Here is an 18,579-nt window from a genome sequence, read left to right on the forward strand (position 1 = left end):
TATAGATACAATCTCAGCAGAAAATTGAACACTGCACTGAGTCAGAAACACAGAGCAATGCTGAGTTTTGAAGAAAGTAATTAGCCCCAGGGACCTGGTGGTTTCTCATTTCCCCTGTGGTAAACACAGGGAAGTGGAACAGCACTTCCCATAGGCTCCCAAAGTCAATTTAGAGAAGGTACGCAGCCAATTTATAAACCAAAATTTTAATAAATGCTTAGTAAAAGGCAGGTGCACTTGACATCTTCCTGCAATGCCCTTCATGTACAGCTCAGTGTCCCACTGACTTTCTTTCATGAGCGTGTAATACCCCTCATCTGCCTGTGCACTGCTTAGCCAGCCTCGAGCCCCTGCCAGCACAGCTGCTAGAGAATGCAGCCTGGTGCAGCATCCCTTGCTATGTGGTACTGTGCCTTTCCTGCTGAGGGCAATGCTGGCAAGGCAGGTCTGCCTGGGTCACTGTTCACTGTGCTTGCCTGGAACCAGGTGCTATAGGTCCGCCCTCTGTATGGTGCTTCACCTGATCGCTGCTTCCCTTCAGCCCTCACTACAACAGTGGCCCAGTCCATCCTTGTGCTGCCCTGCACTTGGCTTTCGCAAAAGCGGTGATTTGAGGTTTTCCAGAACTCACTAATGATGTGAATTCTGCTTTAATTCTGCTTCCCTTCTTCAGTAGAAGATGAGAAGTGTACTGAATTGCAGAAATAAGACACCTGGTAGCCAAGAAAGCTTTGATCTTGCTAATGACAGGATGTGATGGCTGGGAGCTCACAGGAACCATACGAGAAGCAAGGAATCAAGCTGTTCAGGTAACTCAAACAGGGAAGACAGTGATCTCTGTTTATGCTACATCTTGAGATGAAAATTGAGTTTAGTTCTTATATATCCTGTGCCTGCTCTGGGTGACCACAAGCTCATGCATCCAGGATTCTAACTCCTGCTTTCCTGCCATACTGCTTGCTACCTTTCCGTGCCTTGTCGCCTTCTGAGAGAGAGAGAGGAAAAAAGAAAAAGCTTGCAAGGTTTTTAGGGTGTAATGATGTCTCTGTTTCTTGTGAAATGTGTGGGGCACTTGAGGCATCACAGTGTAATTAAATACTCCAGTGAGTTTGCCACATTGTTTTGTATGTTCCTGTGCATCTTTCCCCAAAGCTGCACCCAGCAGTGTAGACCACCAATATTGCATGTGGTAAACTTGCTTGCAGTGAACACTTTTGTTCAGCATTTGTCTGTCCAGAAGTGTCCAGTCAATACAGTCTTGCATGTGCATTGATTCTTAAGAGTTTTTCCCAGACTTCTTTCATTCAGTTGCTGGTACAACAGATGTTGGTAAAGAAAACTTTATTTCCATTGATCCGTATCTTAAAGTATTGGTCACAAGAACTGGTTAGGAAATAAATACAGAGCCCGTCACTTGAACTCTTCAGACTTTTTGTGGGACTGCAACCTTCTGATGTCACATTCGTTTTCAGTTTTCTGAATTCTGTAAGTGCCCTCTAGTGGCTCATTCTCTGTACTGTGTTGTGTATTCGTTGTCAGAAACAGACCAGCTATTGAGTGTTCCTCTCTGGATGGGGCAGGAGCCATGCAAATACCCCCATTATTTTGAGGACAGTACTAGTTTGTCCTACATAAGCAAATAAAAATGCTTATTGGACTGCAGAAAGCAAAGCAAACCACTAGGCCACTGTTGTGGAAATTGAATGTCTGAACTGAAGGAAGAGTCAAATCAAGTGTATATCAGTGGCGGGGGGAGAGAAAAAAAACTAATGGACACTCACTGCACTACATTAGAATGGTTTCAATGAAATGTTGCATTAGTGAAATTTTTCTGAGTAATTATGTTTGAGAAGGTGACAGTGTAATGTTGTTTTAGTTTCGTATAGCAACTCTAGTCTGGACTGACAGATTACTGATATTATGTTTATACCATGACAGTATCTCAGTTCTTCTAAAACCAAATTTGTTCTTTATTAAAGACTTGGCTTGTTAAAATATGTATATATAAATATTTTTTTACAATAATATCTGGACTGTGGTCCAAGACTATGCCGTGCTTTGTACATTTGTTAGTAATGGGAGTATTGGGCTTTTTGTTCAGTACTGTGCATTGTAGTTGCCTGGCACACTTGTTGGGGAGCATCTTGAAGTTGTTTCTTAATGGATTGTTTTTGGGATCATGGGCTTACCTTGCACCAAAAAACAATAGGGGAGGATTTTCTCTGTTCCAGGAAAAGATGAGATGGGATACAAACTCCTTTTGTACTTTGTTATATCCCCGCAAGTACAGACTTTCAAAGAGCTTTAATAGCATTTGTCAGAAAATGCATGCTTGTTTCTTTAAAAAATAAAGTTCTTATCTTGTGTAGTTGTTTGCTATGTTGATATTTTTTTTTTCCTCAAAGGATTGAAAGCTCATTTTTAACACAGATAGATCAACGCTGTTACCACTTTTATTTTGCAGTAAAATACTTTTTCATTGCTCATGGTGTTCTGGTGTTTGTGTTTTTTTATTTGTTATTTTCTTCTTTCGTTTAAGTGAAAAATGAAGTGCCCTTTTAAACATTTAATTGCATCCATTAACATAGCCAGTGTAGGATTCTGGTGAATCCACATTCAGGAATGGATTTATCCAAGCTATTAAAGTCATATGACAACATGCTAAGAGCCAGATATGCAGGTACTGTGCAAACTGGCATGTATGAGATTTCTTTATGGTCTTGTATTAGCCTCCCACCAGCTTCCTTGTACCCACTCAGTTGACATGTAAAAGAAGCTAGGGTGGTATACTTTGTGGTGAGCTCCTCTTACCATATAAGCATTAAGAATGCACTATTGAAATGTGCCTTACCCTGTCTGAACTTGCTTCTTTTTTTTCCTATCATACTTTGTATTTGCACTGTGTTCAACGTCATAGGCAATATACCTTCAATGTGGAATAGGAAAAGGATATTCATTTTCCTCTGTATTACTCCCTGGTTGGGGTTATGACATTAAGCTAGACTGTTTATTCTTCCTATGGAGGAAGAAATATGCAGCATTTCATTCTGGGCACAGGGAAACTTATGTGCTTCTCCATGCTATGGAAAGGAAAGCTGTCCAATATGTGACAGCATCACTGACTCAGAAATTGTGCAAACTGACTTGAGACAGGCTTGACAGTTATTCTACTGTAACCTATGCTGCTCTGGATTTTCCTCAACCACTGCCCTGCCACCCCACCTCCTATGTCCTGGAACTCAGGAGAAGGCAAATTAAAGTTGTCCAAATGAAGTAACTTTTCTGCCTTTTAAATGAAATTATTTCTGTTATTTTTTAAAATTAATTTCATTTTCTTTGAGAGCCTTTTTTACCCATCTCTTCATAAGGGGATATAGCTTCTGGGGGTGTTCTACAATCTACAATATGGATAAGACAACTCTTCTCAGAACTCATATGTCAATGGCAACCAAGTTGTCATTGACATATGAAAGAACTGTCAGAAGTTCTTTCATAGAAAGACCAAACAAAAAGGTTTAATGAATGCAAACCATCTTGCACCCAAAGAAGGTACAAGGAAACACCTTGGATTCATAGCAGTACATATTAATCACCAAACCTGGCTTCTTTGAATGCTTTTGGGTTAAACTAGAACAAAGCAAGTGGTATCTTTACATCACTGAAGGGATGGTTGCCTCTGGATCTTCAGCAAAAAAAGGCAGCAAATGGTTGTGGGAGGTCTGACAGCCATAGTATCATAGAATGGTTTGGGTTGGAAGGGACCTTAAATATCTAATTCCAACCCCCCTGCCATGGGCTGGGACACCTCCTACTAGATCAAGTTGCTCAAAGTCCCATCCAACACGGTCCTGAACACTTCCAGGGATGGGAAATCCACAGCTTCTCTGGGCAACCTGTTCCAGTGCCTCACCACCTTCAAAGTAAGGAATTTCTTCCTTAAAGTCCCACAACCCATTTAGTTGTTGTCCCTGAGCATTAGAGGCTGGGTGAGCGGTGGCTGGTGCTACTCCAACTACTGCTGACTGGCTCTTCTGGGCAACAGCCATCTCTTGCCCTACCTGTCTGATCCCTTTGGCAGACCTGCCTATTCATGTTCTCTTACCTGTTCCTGGCTGGACCTTCCCCTGTTCCTGCCCTTCCAGCCCTTGCCCTTCATCCTTTGCCTAGCAAATCTTAATTTTTGCTTATGCTGCTCAGAAGCATGAAGGATCTTTCCAGTGGCTGTGGCATTCGAAATATGAATAAAAGGGATGCCATCAGCAGGTTGTTTTGTACAAGAATGTTACTGTTTTCTTCCATGGCCACAGAAATACTTTCAATCACTTAAGAATTTGGCTTCTAAAATCAGTTTGCTCTCTCAATAGACTGCAAGTGGAGCAGTGGCTGCTGTTTTGTGAATTAGACCTTGTGACAGGAGAAGACAGTATTTTGATGTGGTGACGGCCATCTAACATCAATGCTGAGAAGTGCTGTGTGGCAGGGCTGGTTTGATGTAGGCTGCAGAAGTGCTGTGCTTGGGGAGCTGAAAGGAAAAGCTCAGCACAGACAGATGAGGAACATTTCAATACCAAACCTGCCAGAAGGACTGGGGAATAGACTGTGTCAAAAGAGGAACCTGCATCATCTTTGATAGAAGCCTGTAGTGGTCAGGCATGGCCGCAAAAGAACAGAATGATACTTTTATCCAAAGATGTGTGTGATGTTACACTGACATCTCCCATCTGTGTTTAGTCTATCTGCATGAGTATTTTGACATGGGTGGAGGTGAAAAGGTGAAATACAGCAAGTACTTCAGAACAACAGTGCCAGTGCTTGACCAGTTTCTTGCTGGCTTTCACATCATCTTGCAGAATTGTATGGGCAAACGTTTTAGGATTATTTTGTGAACAATGTGCTTGCACAGGGCATTGTCATAGAAAGCAGCAAATGTTTTGGTGTGACTGTTGATGGTGATGTTTCAAGAAAGAATATTTGTGAAGCTAGGATAAGGGTCTTGGTTCCACTTTCAATTAGACCAGGTACAACCCTCTCTTCTGCCCTATAACTTTAGCTGTGCTGTGAATGAGTGCTGTAAGCAGGGCCTTTTATGTCTTCTTTTATGGCTGTTGGACTTCATAAATGTTCAGGAACACTGATATTGACCAAGACTTGACCATCATAACGCCCAGCTTGCCTTGCAAAAATCAAACCCTACACATTATGCAACCGGGAATCGCCGGCGATAATAAAAATTCCACCATCCTTTGCCCCTTTTCCTTGAGCACCACAAGATCATCCTCGCTTCCTACTCTTCCTCACGGGGCTCCAGAGCAACCGGGGGGCCCCGGGGCCCGCCCCCGCGGGAGGGGCCGCTTCCGCCGCCACAGGGCGGGGCCGCGGCCCGGATGCGGGTGGGGGCCGCGGGCCCGGGAGCTGGGGTGGAGCCGCGGTGCGGGGCCGGGGCCGGGCCCGGCGCCGCCGCCTGAGGTGAGGCTGCGGGACCAGGGCAGGGCAGGGGAGCGGAGCGGGCGGCCGCCGGTGCCGGGGGTGGCGTTTGTGGCGCTTTTGGAGCCGTCGGTGCCCGCCCGAGAAAAATCTCTACCGGGTTTCATTAAAGTATATAAAACGATGATTTTCAGCAAAAAGGGGCTCGGTGGGAGTGATGGGTCCCTGCCCCTGGCAGGCGGGGTGCACGTACAGACGTTGGGCCGCCTGGGTAGCAAGCATCTCCAAGCCCCTGCTGATTAAGATGCACGGTTGTTATATAACTAATGTCAAAAATCAGAAGTAGCTATGAATAGCAGACTGCAGCTAACTGCTATTTAATTGTTTTCCACGCAGAAGAAGTTTCCTGCTTTGAAGCCGTTGTGATTGCCAGATAGATTCACCTCAGAACAGGCCTAAAAACAGCCTTTGGTGAAGGGCTCAAATGTGAAGTAAAATGGGCGGTGAGGAATACAGGCTTGGCTCACAGCTTTATGCTGGCTTTCTGCTTTACCTGTAAAATGTTGTCAGTACTAGTCTTTCATTCCAAAAAGTCACAGAGCAACACAAAGAGGGGTTCTTTCGATAATTGCCAAGATATTGCTGCTTATAAATTGTGATACGATCCCTTTGCAGTACAAATAATGACCTAACGTACAGTACTTAGCAGGAAGATAAAGAAGGATCCAGTATGAGATGAAAACCATAAATAAATATAGAAAGATCAACTCACTTTGTCCTTGGTGCAAATGACAAGATGTATCAGTGGTGAAGGGGAGTGCTAGCACAGCTATGTTGTACTGTCTCTGTGAAAAAGTCATTAGGGCAACCATTGTTGGGTTCTGGTTGGTTTTTCACTATGTCTTTGCTTTAGTATCTTTTCTGTAGTTTTTAACAAATTCTCATCACGAGGGAATTGCTTCACCCTGAAGGCTCATAAGGGTACTCTTAAAAGTACTATGTGCTTATGAAAGATGTAAGTCATAAGAAGTTCTCAGTAATTTGTCAGAATAGTATTAAGGTGAACACCCATGTGGGCATCATCATGAAGTCTCTCTGTGTGTTCTCCTTCTGCTAGTCTATTCAGGATACTTTGTGTATAATGAGCTTTCCTAGCAAAATGCAGCTTGGTGTGGGTGCCTTGTGAGATAGCAGTTGACATGGCGCATTGTTACAATTATTATTGGTACTTTTCATTATCTCTTGCGTGTTATTCATCTTGGTATGAAGAGGAGCGGTTTTGAGGAAACGCGTGATACAAAGTTAGCAGTACTTTAGTAGATCTCTTGTGTATCCCACCCTTTCTTCTCCATTATAGACATATATATATGTCTATATATAGACAATTTAACCTAACAGTGGTCTTCTGTGAGGTGTTTGAGGTTGCATTGTGCAGTGTCTGTCACTGGATGCCTGTATGGAGCTGCGAATTGTTCTGTGTAAGGCATCCTCCCACCATGCTGCATAGCATTTTTGAACATTATGTGAAATGTTCAGAAATGGTTTGAACTTTGGTAAATAAAATTAAAGAAGGTTTTCCTTGCTCAACCATTTTATTCTGAGCTATTTTTCTTCCAGTTGCCTACTCGTGATGATTCCACCATCTGGAACAACTCCTGTCAGTGATGCTGCACTCTTGCCAAGTGTGGCTTCTCAGGAAATCTGGAGGTCGCAAGTTCCAGGCTATTCTGGATCAGTCACGCAGCATATAAGTCACCGGGCCAACAACTTCAAGAGACATCCAAAAAGGAGAAAATGCATTCGCCCTTCGCCGCCGCCACCACCAAATACTCCATGTCCTATTGATCTGATTGACTTTGGGGATCTACAGCCTCAGAGGTCTTTCTTAGAACTCCTATTTAATGGGTGCATTCTCTTTGGGCTTGAGTTCAGCTATGCCATGGAAACAGCCTATGTTACACCTGTGCTGCTTCAGATGGGTCTGCCAGACCAACTGTATGGGATGGTGTGGTTCATCAGCCCTATACTAGGTAATTTTTCTTTCTGCTGTTTCTTCCTTCTTGTTTTTTTCCCACTCTGCAGGGGTATAAATGATTTTGTTTTCTCTGCCTCAGCTGTTCACAAGTATATTCCATGTGATGTCATGGTTAAGAAGACATAATTTTAGACAACTGAATGGAGAAATAATTACTGCTGTGTGTTGCCTGAAATGGGCCTGGCGTGATCAAAAGGTCTGTTCTTTTAACGGCTTCTCAGTGTCTCACATCTTGCACAAGAGTAAGCTTTGGTTACTGTACTAACTTCTTATATTTAAAAACAAAACAAAAATGGCAAAAGAGGATCACTGCATCCATTTACACCCTTGTGAAAAGAAGTATACAGAAACAGTTCCCATGGGTGTGTGGAAATCACAGAGTGGGGTCGCCTTCTCCTGTTGAATTTTCTGAAACAAACAAATATTCCAATGATGAAAGACTTGACTACTGCTGTTATTGGCATTAGGTCACTTGCCTGAGCACGGAGACAAGGCTGGGAGTATGTTCACTACTGCAGGAAGAACCCTAAGATAGGTTATGACTGCTTGGAAACTATTCTGCCCGTCCTTGTGTTTCCAGGATATGCCTCAGAAGTAGGTTTGTACTCACAGACAAGCACCTTTCCAACTTGCATATTTACTTGCTGCTATCCTCCAAGCTAATTTAGCAGGGGATCTCAAATATAAGACAGGAGTAAATGAAATAGCTGATAAGGAACTTAATTGTTCTACTCTTGCTTTTCACCTGATGTCAAACTCCCTTGTACTAATGATGTGGACTGAGTTGTGTTGTCATAGCAATCCTGAATCAGCAATGGTGCATTACATTATTCAGTCTCTAACGTGGGAAATGTCAGGCACTAAACTGTATGCATCTGGGTGACTAGTACTGACTGGGGATATCGCTGTGTCACGGTGTCCTGCCTTTGACTGTCTTCTAAACTGCCCGTTTTAACCCCCCTATGAAACAGGGTGGTAGAAAAAATCTGCTTATTGGTGATCACCTTTTTTTAGGGTTCTTGCTACAGCCTTTGCTGGGGGCCTGGAGTGACAGATGTACATCAAGATTCGGGAGGAGAAGGCCATTCATTCTGGTCTTAGCAATAGGTATGTCTTTTAGAAATGATGGGCATGACACGTGTAAAGTAGAAGCATTGCATGTCTCCTGTAGCATCCCTAGTTGTAGGCATCCCTATAGCATTAAGCTGAACAAAGGGCCGTTCAGGTGTGGGGTATTGTATGTCTGAAGAAGGTGGTGAGTGGCACTGAGGTGATGCTCTGGCAGCTGGACTTTCACACACAAAAGCATCTCTCTTCTCATAGTTAACAAGAGAGATGATGTTTTGAGGGACAGGAATGTTTTTCTTTCTCCATCCACGAATCCAGGCATCTGTAAGCTTAATCAGTGTAAAAGGATTATGTATATCCTATAAGCCACGGGGGAGAGATACAGTTTCTCTCGTTTACAAGTGTTTAATTGTTTGATTCTGATTTGTTCTTATTCCCAGGTGCGTTGCTTGGGCTCTCACTTATGCTGAATGGCAGAGATATTGGGAACGCCTTGTCTGACACTGTGAATAACCACAAATGGGGGATCATCCTTACAGTCTGTGGTGTTGTCCTCATGGACTTCAGTGCAGATTCAGCAGACAATCCTAGTCATGCCTACATGATGGATGTATGTGGCCCAATGGATCAAGACAGGGGCCTCAACATCCATGCTTTGTTAGCAGGTATGCTTTCTTTGTACTTCCTGGGTGGCATGAACCCTGAGTAAAAAAGCTGTTCTGTGAGAAGGCAGCGTAAATTGTTGGTCTCTCCCTGTATAAGCATAACTGAATACCTGGAGAGATAGCAATAAATAAGGTTGAAAGCAAACTTTTACTACAAAAGGCTTTTGTAGCTGACAGAAGTCAAATGAGACACAGTCCTGCACTGTTTGTCTTAAGATCCCTTGTGCCTTTTATAACCCTACAGAAAGAAAATTATCACTTTAGGAAGGAGATTCAGCTTTCCACAGGTGTGGGAAATGTTTTTTTTAGTTGCCATATAGGAGAAGAAAGCACATATCATTCACTAATTGCTGTAGTGCTCTAGTCTAGTTTTCCTCTCCAACAGGGGACTTTTTTTGTGCTCTCTAACGTGTTTGTAAGAAAGGAAAGATAGTGTCATAAGGCTTTTACCACATGAATGGCATGAGCGTGGCATCCAGTGCCCCAGAATTCCCTGTTTATTGGTAGTAGTATAGAGGTAGCTTCTGTACACTGTTGACGTGTCACTGAGCAATGAGCTTGTTCCGTGTCTGAAGTGATTTGGTCAGTCTTGGCCGCAGGTAGATCTGAGTTCTTCTAACAGTATGTCTGTGTGGTGCAGATAATTGTTTATTGCTGCCTTTGAGTTGAAAGGGGATTAAGTAGTAAAAGAGAGGTAACACGTTGGATTCTACTCAAGAATTGTTAGACAAATGGTGCTGTGCTGATTCTGACTTTGAAGGTTGTCTAGGAAAGGTAATCTCGACTCTGTTTTTCCACCAGGTCTTGGAGGTGGCTTTGGTTATGTTGTTGGAGGAATACATTGGGATAAAACCAGTTTTGGAAAAGCTGTGGGAGGGCAACTGCGTGTCATCTATGTCTTCACCTCAATTATACTGACCATCACTACTATGCTGACTCTAATTAGTATTCCAGAAAGACCCTTAGGGTCCTTCAGCAGGAAGAAAAAGGTGATGAAGAGTCCAAGTCTTCCTCTCCCTCCTTCTCCACCTCTCTTCTTTGAGGAGACTGTAAATGAAAACTTTGCTTCTCATAACTCAGCTCAATTATATGCAAGTTTTACAAGTCCTGTTTCCCCTCTCAGCCCACTCACACCCAAATATGGCAGTTTTATCAGCAGAGACAGTTCCTTGACAGGAATTAATGAATTTTCATCGTCATTTGGGACTTCAAATATTGACAATGTACTTATAGACTGTTTTACAGGTGGGCAAAATAGTTACTTAGCACTTCCAGCTAGCTTGCCCAGACATCCTGTCAGTGTCAGCTTTCCTCAGGTACCAGGTGGCTGTTACCAAGAAGAAAATGGAATTCTGGAGCAAGGGGAGAGCAGCATAACTCTGGGGCCTAACAGTGAGGCACTAACAGTGGGCTCCCTGGATGCAATAAAGCCACGGTCATCAGGTATCCTGAAAAGACCTCAGACCTTGGCCATTCCAGATATTGTAACGGGACGTTGTCCAGAAAATAGCAGAAGAAGAAATGTAACTTTCAGCCAACAGGTAAGGCCAGAAAATCAATTGTATGACCATGTAAACCTGAGTATTAATTTAATCTCTGTGATTTTAAATGTTTAGTGTGCAATTGGATCACTAAAGACTGCTCACAACAGTTTACTTACAAAAGTCACCATAGGAACAGAATATCTGCTATGACTTTATTAATGATTGGCAGTCTGTCATCTGCTTTTGTAAAGAGGGCAGAAATGGGAGCATTCCCCTCCCTTCAGGCCCCGTATGAAATTTAGGTTGGTACATTTAGCCCTAGTTCACCACCCAGGAAAGCAGAAAGTTCACCACCACGTGAGAGCAGAAAAGAACACATTTTTATTGAGCCTGTATCTTCCCTTTCCACAGAAAAACCTGCAAGATAGGGCCAGGGATAGGATTCTCCCATGAGCTTCTCGTTATGGCAGTCATTGCATCTGGTTTCATCAGGGAGGTGAGGTTTTCTTTACCCAGGGATAAGACTGTGACCTCACCTCCCGCTGTTGGTGATAACTTGGAATGTCTGAGACCTCTGTATGCTGACCCATTTTTTTATGATCCAAGATGAGGTAAACTGTCCTCTGTGTATGTGTTTTTTTTCTTCTTCTTTTTTTTTTTTTTTTTTTTCTGTTGCTGTACTTTCTCCCAGTTTGTGAGAGCAGACTTTGCTAGGGTCAGGATTTTATATACTGTGCAAGTAGAAATGAAGCATCAAGTGAGCAATGAGAATGTGTTTCAGTTAAAACCAGGCTCTTTTTTTCATCACTGTCTCTAAAAATTCAGGGACCTGATTCACCCAAGTGCAGGTACAGCTTGTATTAAGTGCAATAGAATTTATGCTTTTCGTGTGCTAGCATCTGACTGTGGTTGCCAAATGCTCTAGAACAGTTTCAAGTACACCAACAGCTGCAACACAGAGCTATTTATCACTTGTTCTAAGGCTGAACTTAAGGACATCCTTAGCACTGTTCTTAATCTCCAAATCAACAGCTGAGCAGCAGAGTTTCACTTTCAGATGATCAGATAGATATGTGATATAGCGTAGATTTGCTCAAAGGTCATTTAGATTTTTTTTTAACCTGTTTATTGACCTGGGAGTTCTTATGGTGAAGGTTGCCAATATCCTGCTGGATGGTGTTAAATATGAGAGTGAGCTGAATGGATCGAGTGAGACCTCTGAGCAACCGCTCTCCATCAGACTTCTTTGTTCAACCATCTGCCACATGCCCAAGGCTCTTCGTAACCTCTGCATCAACCACTTTCTAGGTAATGAAAAAGTTCTTTCTTGTTTTCACCACAAAGCCATCTACCTTGTGTGAATCTTTTAAAGTATTTTATCTCTTGCAGCACTTGCTGCTACCCAAAAAGGACATAATTTGTTCCATATATACTCAACAATAAGGTACTTTCTGGTATTTAGTTTTTTTAGAATGCTGAGAAAAATCAAACAACAACAACAAAACCCAGAATCGTGAAACCTACATGCCTAGAAAGAGAATAATTGGTTTAAATCAGCATGTCTGTTAAATTTAGTGTTTATACTAGGATGAGAAACACCACTGAACCAAGAACTTGAAACTGCATCAATGTGCTTTCTAATGCTTTGAAACTGCAGTTACTGAGCAGAATGCAACAAGATTAGATGTATTTCTCTGCTTACATCTGAGACCAGCATTTGCTTTCCTCCGTTTGACACCATATATATAGGGGCAACAGAACAGGCTGTGAGGGGGCACAGAATGCGACACTACAGGTGTGCCTGTAAGACTAGTTTAGCTAAGTGTAGGAGGACAACAGCACCCTGAAACTAACATATGATGAACTACTCTGTGAAATTCAGCAAGGCAGTTCAGACTGCTGTAATCAATTTTGCTCTCTTGCTAAACTTGCAAAATTCTGTGACCTGTAGTCAGCCTGTCAGATTCCATGTGTGAATTCAAAAGATAAATCTTCATCATTAAAATCATGAACAACTTTTACAAACAGCATAATGCACAGGGAACAGCGGTCCCTCATAAATGTGGCTAAACATTATGTATGTAATATATTACAAATCACAACTGAAGACAGATTGTGCAATGTGGCTAATAGTGTTCATGGTTTACGAGAGAAAATGGATGATCTGTAATCCTGATGGGTTATTTCCGGCTTCTTTCAGGATGGCTTTCATTTGAAGGGATGTTGCTCTTCTATACTGACTTCATGGGAGAAGTAGTGTTTCAAGGGAATCCCAAAGCACCTCACAACTCAGATGAGTATCAGAAGTACAACGCTGGGGTCACCATGGGCTGCTGGGGAATGTGCATCTATGCATTCAGTGCTGCTTTCTATTCAGGTACTAAGTGTACAGCCATCCCACCCACTGCTGTCAGAGATACACCTGCTCCTGAAGTGGTGTTTCTGCAACAAGTAGTCTGGCATTTATGTTGCACATAGCTGCATTGTGGCAGTGGGAGGATTTGGAAGGGGATCTTGGTGCTTGCACGCGAGCCACCAGTTAAGCAAAGCTGTAATGATTGCTGCTGTGGCAACCAGATAGCTAGGCTGTGGAGCCTGGAGGTATACTCCTCAAGCCTAGTGCATGGCAGGGGACAGTCACTGTTAATTGCAAATGCCATGCTGTTGTCTTGCAGCTGCACTGGAAAAGCTAGAGGAGCGGTTCAGCACACGGACACTGTACTTCATTGCATACTTGGCCTTTGGGCTGGGTACAGGGCTGTCCACGCTGTCCAGAAACATCTATGTGGTGCTGTCACTGTGTGCTACCTATGGTGTCCTCTTCGCCACTCTCTGCACGCTGCCCTACTCCCTGCTTTGCGACTACTACCAGAGCTGTGAGGTGAGCCCTGGGCAGGGTGGGAGAGAGGGCTTCTGGTGGTACTTCCTTCACGCTGTGTCCCCTGTAGTTCACAGGCTTGAAGGCAGAGGGCATGCGGCGTGGGATGGGTGTTGACATCTCCCTGCTGAGCTGCCAGTACTTCTTGGCACAGATCCTGGTGTCCCTGGCCATGGGGCCACTAACAGCAGCTGTGGGCAGTGCCAGTGGTGCCATGTACTTCGCCAGCCTGGTGTCCTTCCTGGGCTGCCTCTTCTCCTCCCTTTGCGTCACCTATGAGCCGATACCACCCGCCGAGGAGCTGCCACCTACCGAGGAGCAGCGCCCACTCCTTCCATGTGCACAGGATCAATAAATGAGAAGCTGCCACAGCCTTTGCTGCCTCATTGCATCATCCTTGTCCTTCATGGTATGGTGGGCCTTTGCATCCCCAGGATGGTAGTGGACGGTGGTGGGACGTGGGTGACTGTGCTGGCAGTGGGCATGGGAAACCACAGACAGATAAGCAGCAGCTTTGCTGAGCTTTCCCCTGCCCGTGAGAGGGCACCACTCCACCTTCCCCTGAGGTGGCAGAGACCCATCTATGTCCCTGGGGTCTATGGCTACAGTGGTAGGAACCCTAGGTGGCAGCCTGGGGCCTTCCCCTCCAGCCACCCTGCAGGGGCATGATTCCTGGGGGGAACAGCGTTGCCTGGCTTGAGGCAGGGAACACAGAATTCCATTGCCCAGGCAGGGGGACCCTGATCTCTTGGGAGTCAGCAAGCTATGGGGCTCCACTGCCATGGGAGTGTTGTGACCACGGTGCTTTACCAGATTTGTGAGCAGAAGGTTCCTCCTTACTGCCAGGCAGAGTGGCCTGGCCTTTGGTTGCTGAGGGCTGTGGAAACTCCTGCCTGGGCCTCAAGGAGCAGTGGGGCCAACCCATGGGTCCCAGTTTCTACCCATGGTAGGCCTGGCCTTGGAAGATACTTTTCAAAACTTCGGGAAGGTTGAGAGTGACTGGTCTTGCTTTGGTAGTGCAAGTACTCTTTTTAAGGGCTGTCTCTGGGCTCCTACGTGTACAGAGCTCCTGCCAGCAGAACAGCTCCAAGAAGTTGCTAGGGGCTGAAGCTGCAGGGGCCTGGCTCTCAAGCCTCTCTGGGCTCTCTGGGTTCTGACTCTCATCCACACTGATGGTTCCTGATGAGTACGTATTTCTTCCTACATTAGACTTTTAACTGGGATTATAACAGCTTGCAATGACTTAGCAGGGAGATGGGTAGTTGTCTGCAAAACGCCTTTGGGGAGAAGGTTTTTTTCTTGCGTCAAGGTCCCTTGGGTAGAAGCTTACATTCAAGATTGGATTGAGAATATTAAAAAATAATAATCATTTGTGTGAAAGCCTGTAGCACATCATCCTTGTTTTTCATACAGTTGTACCATGTGACATTTTAGGGATTAATGATTTGTCAGCTAGAGCCACATCCTTTATATCTCATTGAAACTACTAAGACTTAGTAGAGTTGGACTCGTGGGGTTTCATTACCTGTGAGAATTCTTAACTATTCTGGTTTTGGAAGTAAATGCCTGAAATCTTATACAAGTTCCAATTAAGCTCAGGAGTACTTGAAGTGAAGAGCAAAGATGAAAACAAATAAAAGTTAGAACCATTTCTAGGATTCCTATCAGTCTGCCTTCATATTCAGGTAGTGAGCCAAGATTTACCATGGCTGATGGGCATTCTAGTATCAGGAGTGCCATGCGTGGCATCTCTTTATAGAGGCTCTTTTTGTTCTTGTCTACTGGGTCCAGAAGAAGCAGTTTCTCTGAAGGCTCTCTCTTTTTTAAGTGAGTTGTTCTGGACCGTTCACCTCAGTGTTTTTTTTTTTTTTATGCTTCATGTGTGATGCCAAGAAGAAATATCTTCTGTAATATTTAGCTGTTGTGATTTACTGTACTCTAGTGCTTGAAAGCATAATGCACAACTCCTAAGAACCTCTCACTTTTATCATCAGTGCCCTAGTATTTTATTTTTTTTTTAAGTGAGAGACAAGTTTCATGCTATTCAGTATTTACTTAAATGGAGGAACACTACAGAAGTTAGGAAGTGAAGCATTCAGAGAGAAATGAATATCAGGTTGATGACTGTTCATCTTTATTTTCCTTATTTGGGCTTACATTTCCTGACCTGGTGTCACATCTGCAGGAATATCTGTGACATGTTCCCTTTATAATGGGGCATCTGTCTCCAAGAATGTTTGGGATAAAACTGGAACTGGTGTATGAGCAGTACATCTGGCACTTCTGAGCGATTTCTAACAATCTGACTAGTTGGCTTTGTGGAATTTTTCTTTTCTTGGTCTGCTGTGTAACCTTATTTTCTCCTCCTTATCTTACCAAACTTTTAAACTCAAAAATGATTGTTTTGTTTCCACAATGTGATAATTAGTTCTCAAAATGCTTTCTCCTTTTAAGTTTTGTAGACAGCATTGTTGCACTGAATGGATCACGAGCACTTTCCTTTTCTAGGTAGCTGGAGTTGCAGATCATTGTGTGTTGCAAACAATCTTAAAAAAAAATCAGAATTGATTAAAACAATGTATTTCTCAATGTATATGTCTATGTATATATCAGTGTATTTTACCAATGCCTACTAAGAAAAGATTCTCCACTGAGAGGGTGGTCGGGCACTGTCACCATGCCTGCTGGAGTTCAAGAAGCATTTAGACCATGAACTCATAAACACGGCTTGATTTTTTTTTTTTTTTGGGCAGTCCTGCGAGGAGCCAGGAGTTAGACTCGATCTTTGTGAGTCCATCCCAACTTGGGATATTCTATGGTTCTGTTTGATGGTAATGTTTGTCACTCCTTCCCTCTGTAAATAAGAGTATGAAATACACATAAATATAGAACTATTGCTATGCCCAAACGCATTGCATAATGGAGTATATATTACATTTTCTATTATACTGAAAATTCAGCATCAATGTATGTTAATTTGGGGTTTTTAGTGGTACTGGTGGAGTCCAGGAAAAAAAAGTATGTCACCATTCTGCAGCGTTCCTTCGAAGTTGCACCAAATCCATGGAGAAGGAAAAAACAAAAAAAGAGAGAAAAAAGGCAGCATTGCTTACTTTATAGTTGAGGTGCAGCAACTTTATAGCTGAGGTGCAGCAACTAGAAATGGCTTTTTGTAACGTTGACAGTAACAGTCACGAGTCCGGAGAGCACAGCACATGCACGGGTGACACTTTAATGCAGTCAGACACGCCAAGGTGTGTGCATGGGGGGTTGGGCATGCACCGCACCCCGGTCCCGACCCCCACACCCCCGGGACCCCCTCGGCAGCACCCCGGGGGTCTGGGGCACCCCTCAGGCCGTCTCTCCGTGCTCCTGCGAGCCACCCACCACGGGTTTTGACACGGCGGCCTCCTGTGCTCTTTGCCGCCTCCGCAACCTCTCGGCGCCCGTCACCGTCATGGGGTGCAGCGGCAGGAACCCCGCCAGCCCTGCAAGAAAAGCGGAGCTGAGCCTCGCCGAGCCTCCCCCGGGGCTCCCAGCCCCGCTCCCCTCCCCGTTGCATACCCAGGAGCTTCTCGGCCGGCCGGGAGAGCTGCGCTCCGCAGCCCAGCCAGTGCCGCAGCCTCTCCAGGTTGAGCCCCGCCACCTTCTCGCCTCGGGCGTTGGGCAGGGGGTCGAGGCAGCCCAGCTGCTCCAGGTATTTGCCGTCGCGGGCTCTCCGGCTGTGCGCCGCCACGATGCGGTAGAAGGGGCGGTTGGTGCAGCCGCCGAGGGCCAAACGGATCACGACGTGGCCGCCCCGGTAGCCCTTCAGGAGCCGGCTGCCTGCGGAGAGAGCACGGGGGGGGGAGGGGGGTGTTACGGGACGGGAGGCACCCAGCGGGCAGCAGCCGGCGGGCACTCACCGAGCTGCACCATGGCGCCGGCCGGGCCCTGTCCGTGCTCGCGGTGCACGGGGCGGCTCCGCCCCAGGCCGCTCGCCGGGGGTTTCCGCTTCCTTCACGGTCAGGGCAGGAGGGGAAGGCGGGCGCTGAGGTGTTTAAAACCAACAGTGTGTTTTCAGCGCTGTTTTCGTTAAAAAATCCACAACAGCGCTGCTTCAGCCTCTGCAAAGACATTAACTCTGTCCCAGCCAAAACCACGACACGTACAGTCCTCATTTTTGGGTCTAGTTTGGTTTTCTGCAAAAACGCTTTAATTAGTATCTCCGCCCCTGGTGTGCCTGTAATGTGGCTGTTACGCGCGCCCCCTGCTGGCCAAAGAGCGGCACTGCAGGCGGGCAGGAGCCGCAGAAGCGGCCCGCTCTCTGCTGCCGCCTGCTGGGAACAAGGCAGTACTGCAGGCAAGCGGAAGCGGCGCATGCGCAGTAGCGGCACGCCGCTCCGCTCCCGTCGTAGGAAAATAGGTACCGCAGCAGGACCGGGTTGGCGCATGCGCCGTAGCTGACGCAAAGATTTGTGCCCCGCAGCATGCCGGGAGCTGTAGTCTTTGGCCGGTCGTCCATGTTGGTTCCCAGAGCATGCCAAAAACGTACTTTAGCGAGCCAGCAGTGGGACGGTGCTCGAGGCAGGTAATGCCTCGCCGCCACACGGTTCTGACCATTTTTATTTTTTGCTGGTTTCATGCAAAGTTGCTGGTTACAAGCCCTGCTGCTTAAATTAACAAGTAACCCCATGGGGTTAGGCTCAGAAGGTTGCATTTATCAAGAGGCCCCCACTCTATGCAGAGTTACCTCTACCCAAATAAGATGCAAGTTAGTATCTAATGCTGAAAGCATTAACAAGCAAAATTAAGAAGTGTGACTTACGCATTAAAGGAAGAGCTTCTAGATTCCTATTTCTGACTAAGGTGAAATGCATTTGGCTTCAAATACTTAGAGCTGGTGAAAAATACAGACCTCTTACTGGGATTTCCCATTTTCCCCAGCATCTTGTTACGAATTACCAGCATGCTAGCAAGCCACCTCGAATCAGAGGAGCAAACGTCTAGATCCTAAACTTTCCTACCTGTGCCATAACTAGAAAT

The 18,579-nt window shown here is 45.1% G+C and overlaps 2 protein-coding genes across 8 annotated transcripts in view; one reads left to right on the forward strand and one right to left on the reverse strand.

Moving 5' to 3' along the window:
• SLC45A1 (solute carrier family 45 member 1) overlaps nt 1–14,138 on the forward strand; it is a 42,655-nt gene extending 28,517 nt beyond the window's left edge. For 2 of the 7 annotated variants that reach the window (XM_084300433.1, XM_084300432.1), the window contains 8 exons: nt 7,042–7,454; nt 8,474–8,566; nt 8,968–9,192; nt 9,994–10,733; nt 11,831–11,984; nt 12,877–13,053; nt 13,352–13,557; nt 13,625–14,137. In XM_084300433.1, the coding sequence (XP_084156559.1) occupies nt 7,042–7,454; nt 8,474–8,566; nt 8,968–9,192; nt 9,994–10,733; nt 11,831–11,984; nt 12,877–13,053; nt 13,352–13,557; nt 13,625–13,909 (2,293 nt within the window). In that variant the 3' untranslated portion in view covers nt 13,910–14,137. Of the gene's footprint in view, nt 1–5,438; nt 5,467–7,041; nt 7,455–7,605; nt 7,656–7,999; nt 8,058–8,473; nt 8,567–8,967; nt 9,193–9,993; nt 10,734–11,830; nt 11,985–12,876; nt 13,054–13,351; nt 13,558–13,624 lie in introns of those variants that run through there. The other 5 variants (XM_084300435.1, XM_084300434.1, XM_084300437.1 and 2 more) reach the window with 5 other exon arrangements.
• A 2,632-nt stretch (nt 14,139–16,770) lies between these two features.
• MRPS16 (mitochondrial ribosomal protein S16) lies at nt 16,771–17,572 on the reverse strand. Its single transcript, XM_084300232.1, has 3 exons — nt 17,460–17,572; nt 17,119–17,379; nt 16,771–17,042 (listed from the first exon to the last, which is right to left on the reverse strand). Exons 1-3 carry the CDS (start codon nt 17,470–17,472, stop codon nt 16,906–16,908), a joined length of 411 nt encoding a protein of 136 aa, XP_084156358.1. The 5' UTR covers nt 17,473–17,572; the 3' UTR covers nt 16,771–16,905.
• Nucleotides 17,573–18,579: the final 1,007 nt, after the last annotated feature.

Source organism: Netta rufina (genome assembly GCF_964035555.1).
Source record: "Netta rufina genome assembly, chromosome: 22".
NCBI classification, from domain to species: Eukaryota; Metazoa; Chordata; class Aves; order Anseriformes; family Anatidae; genus Netta; species Netta rufina.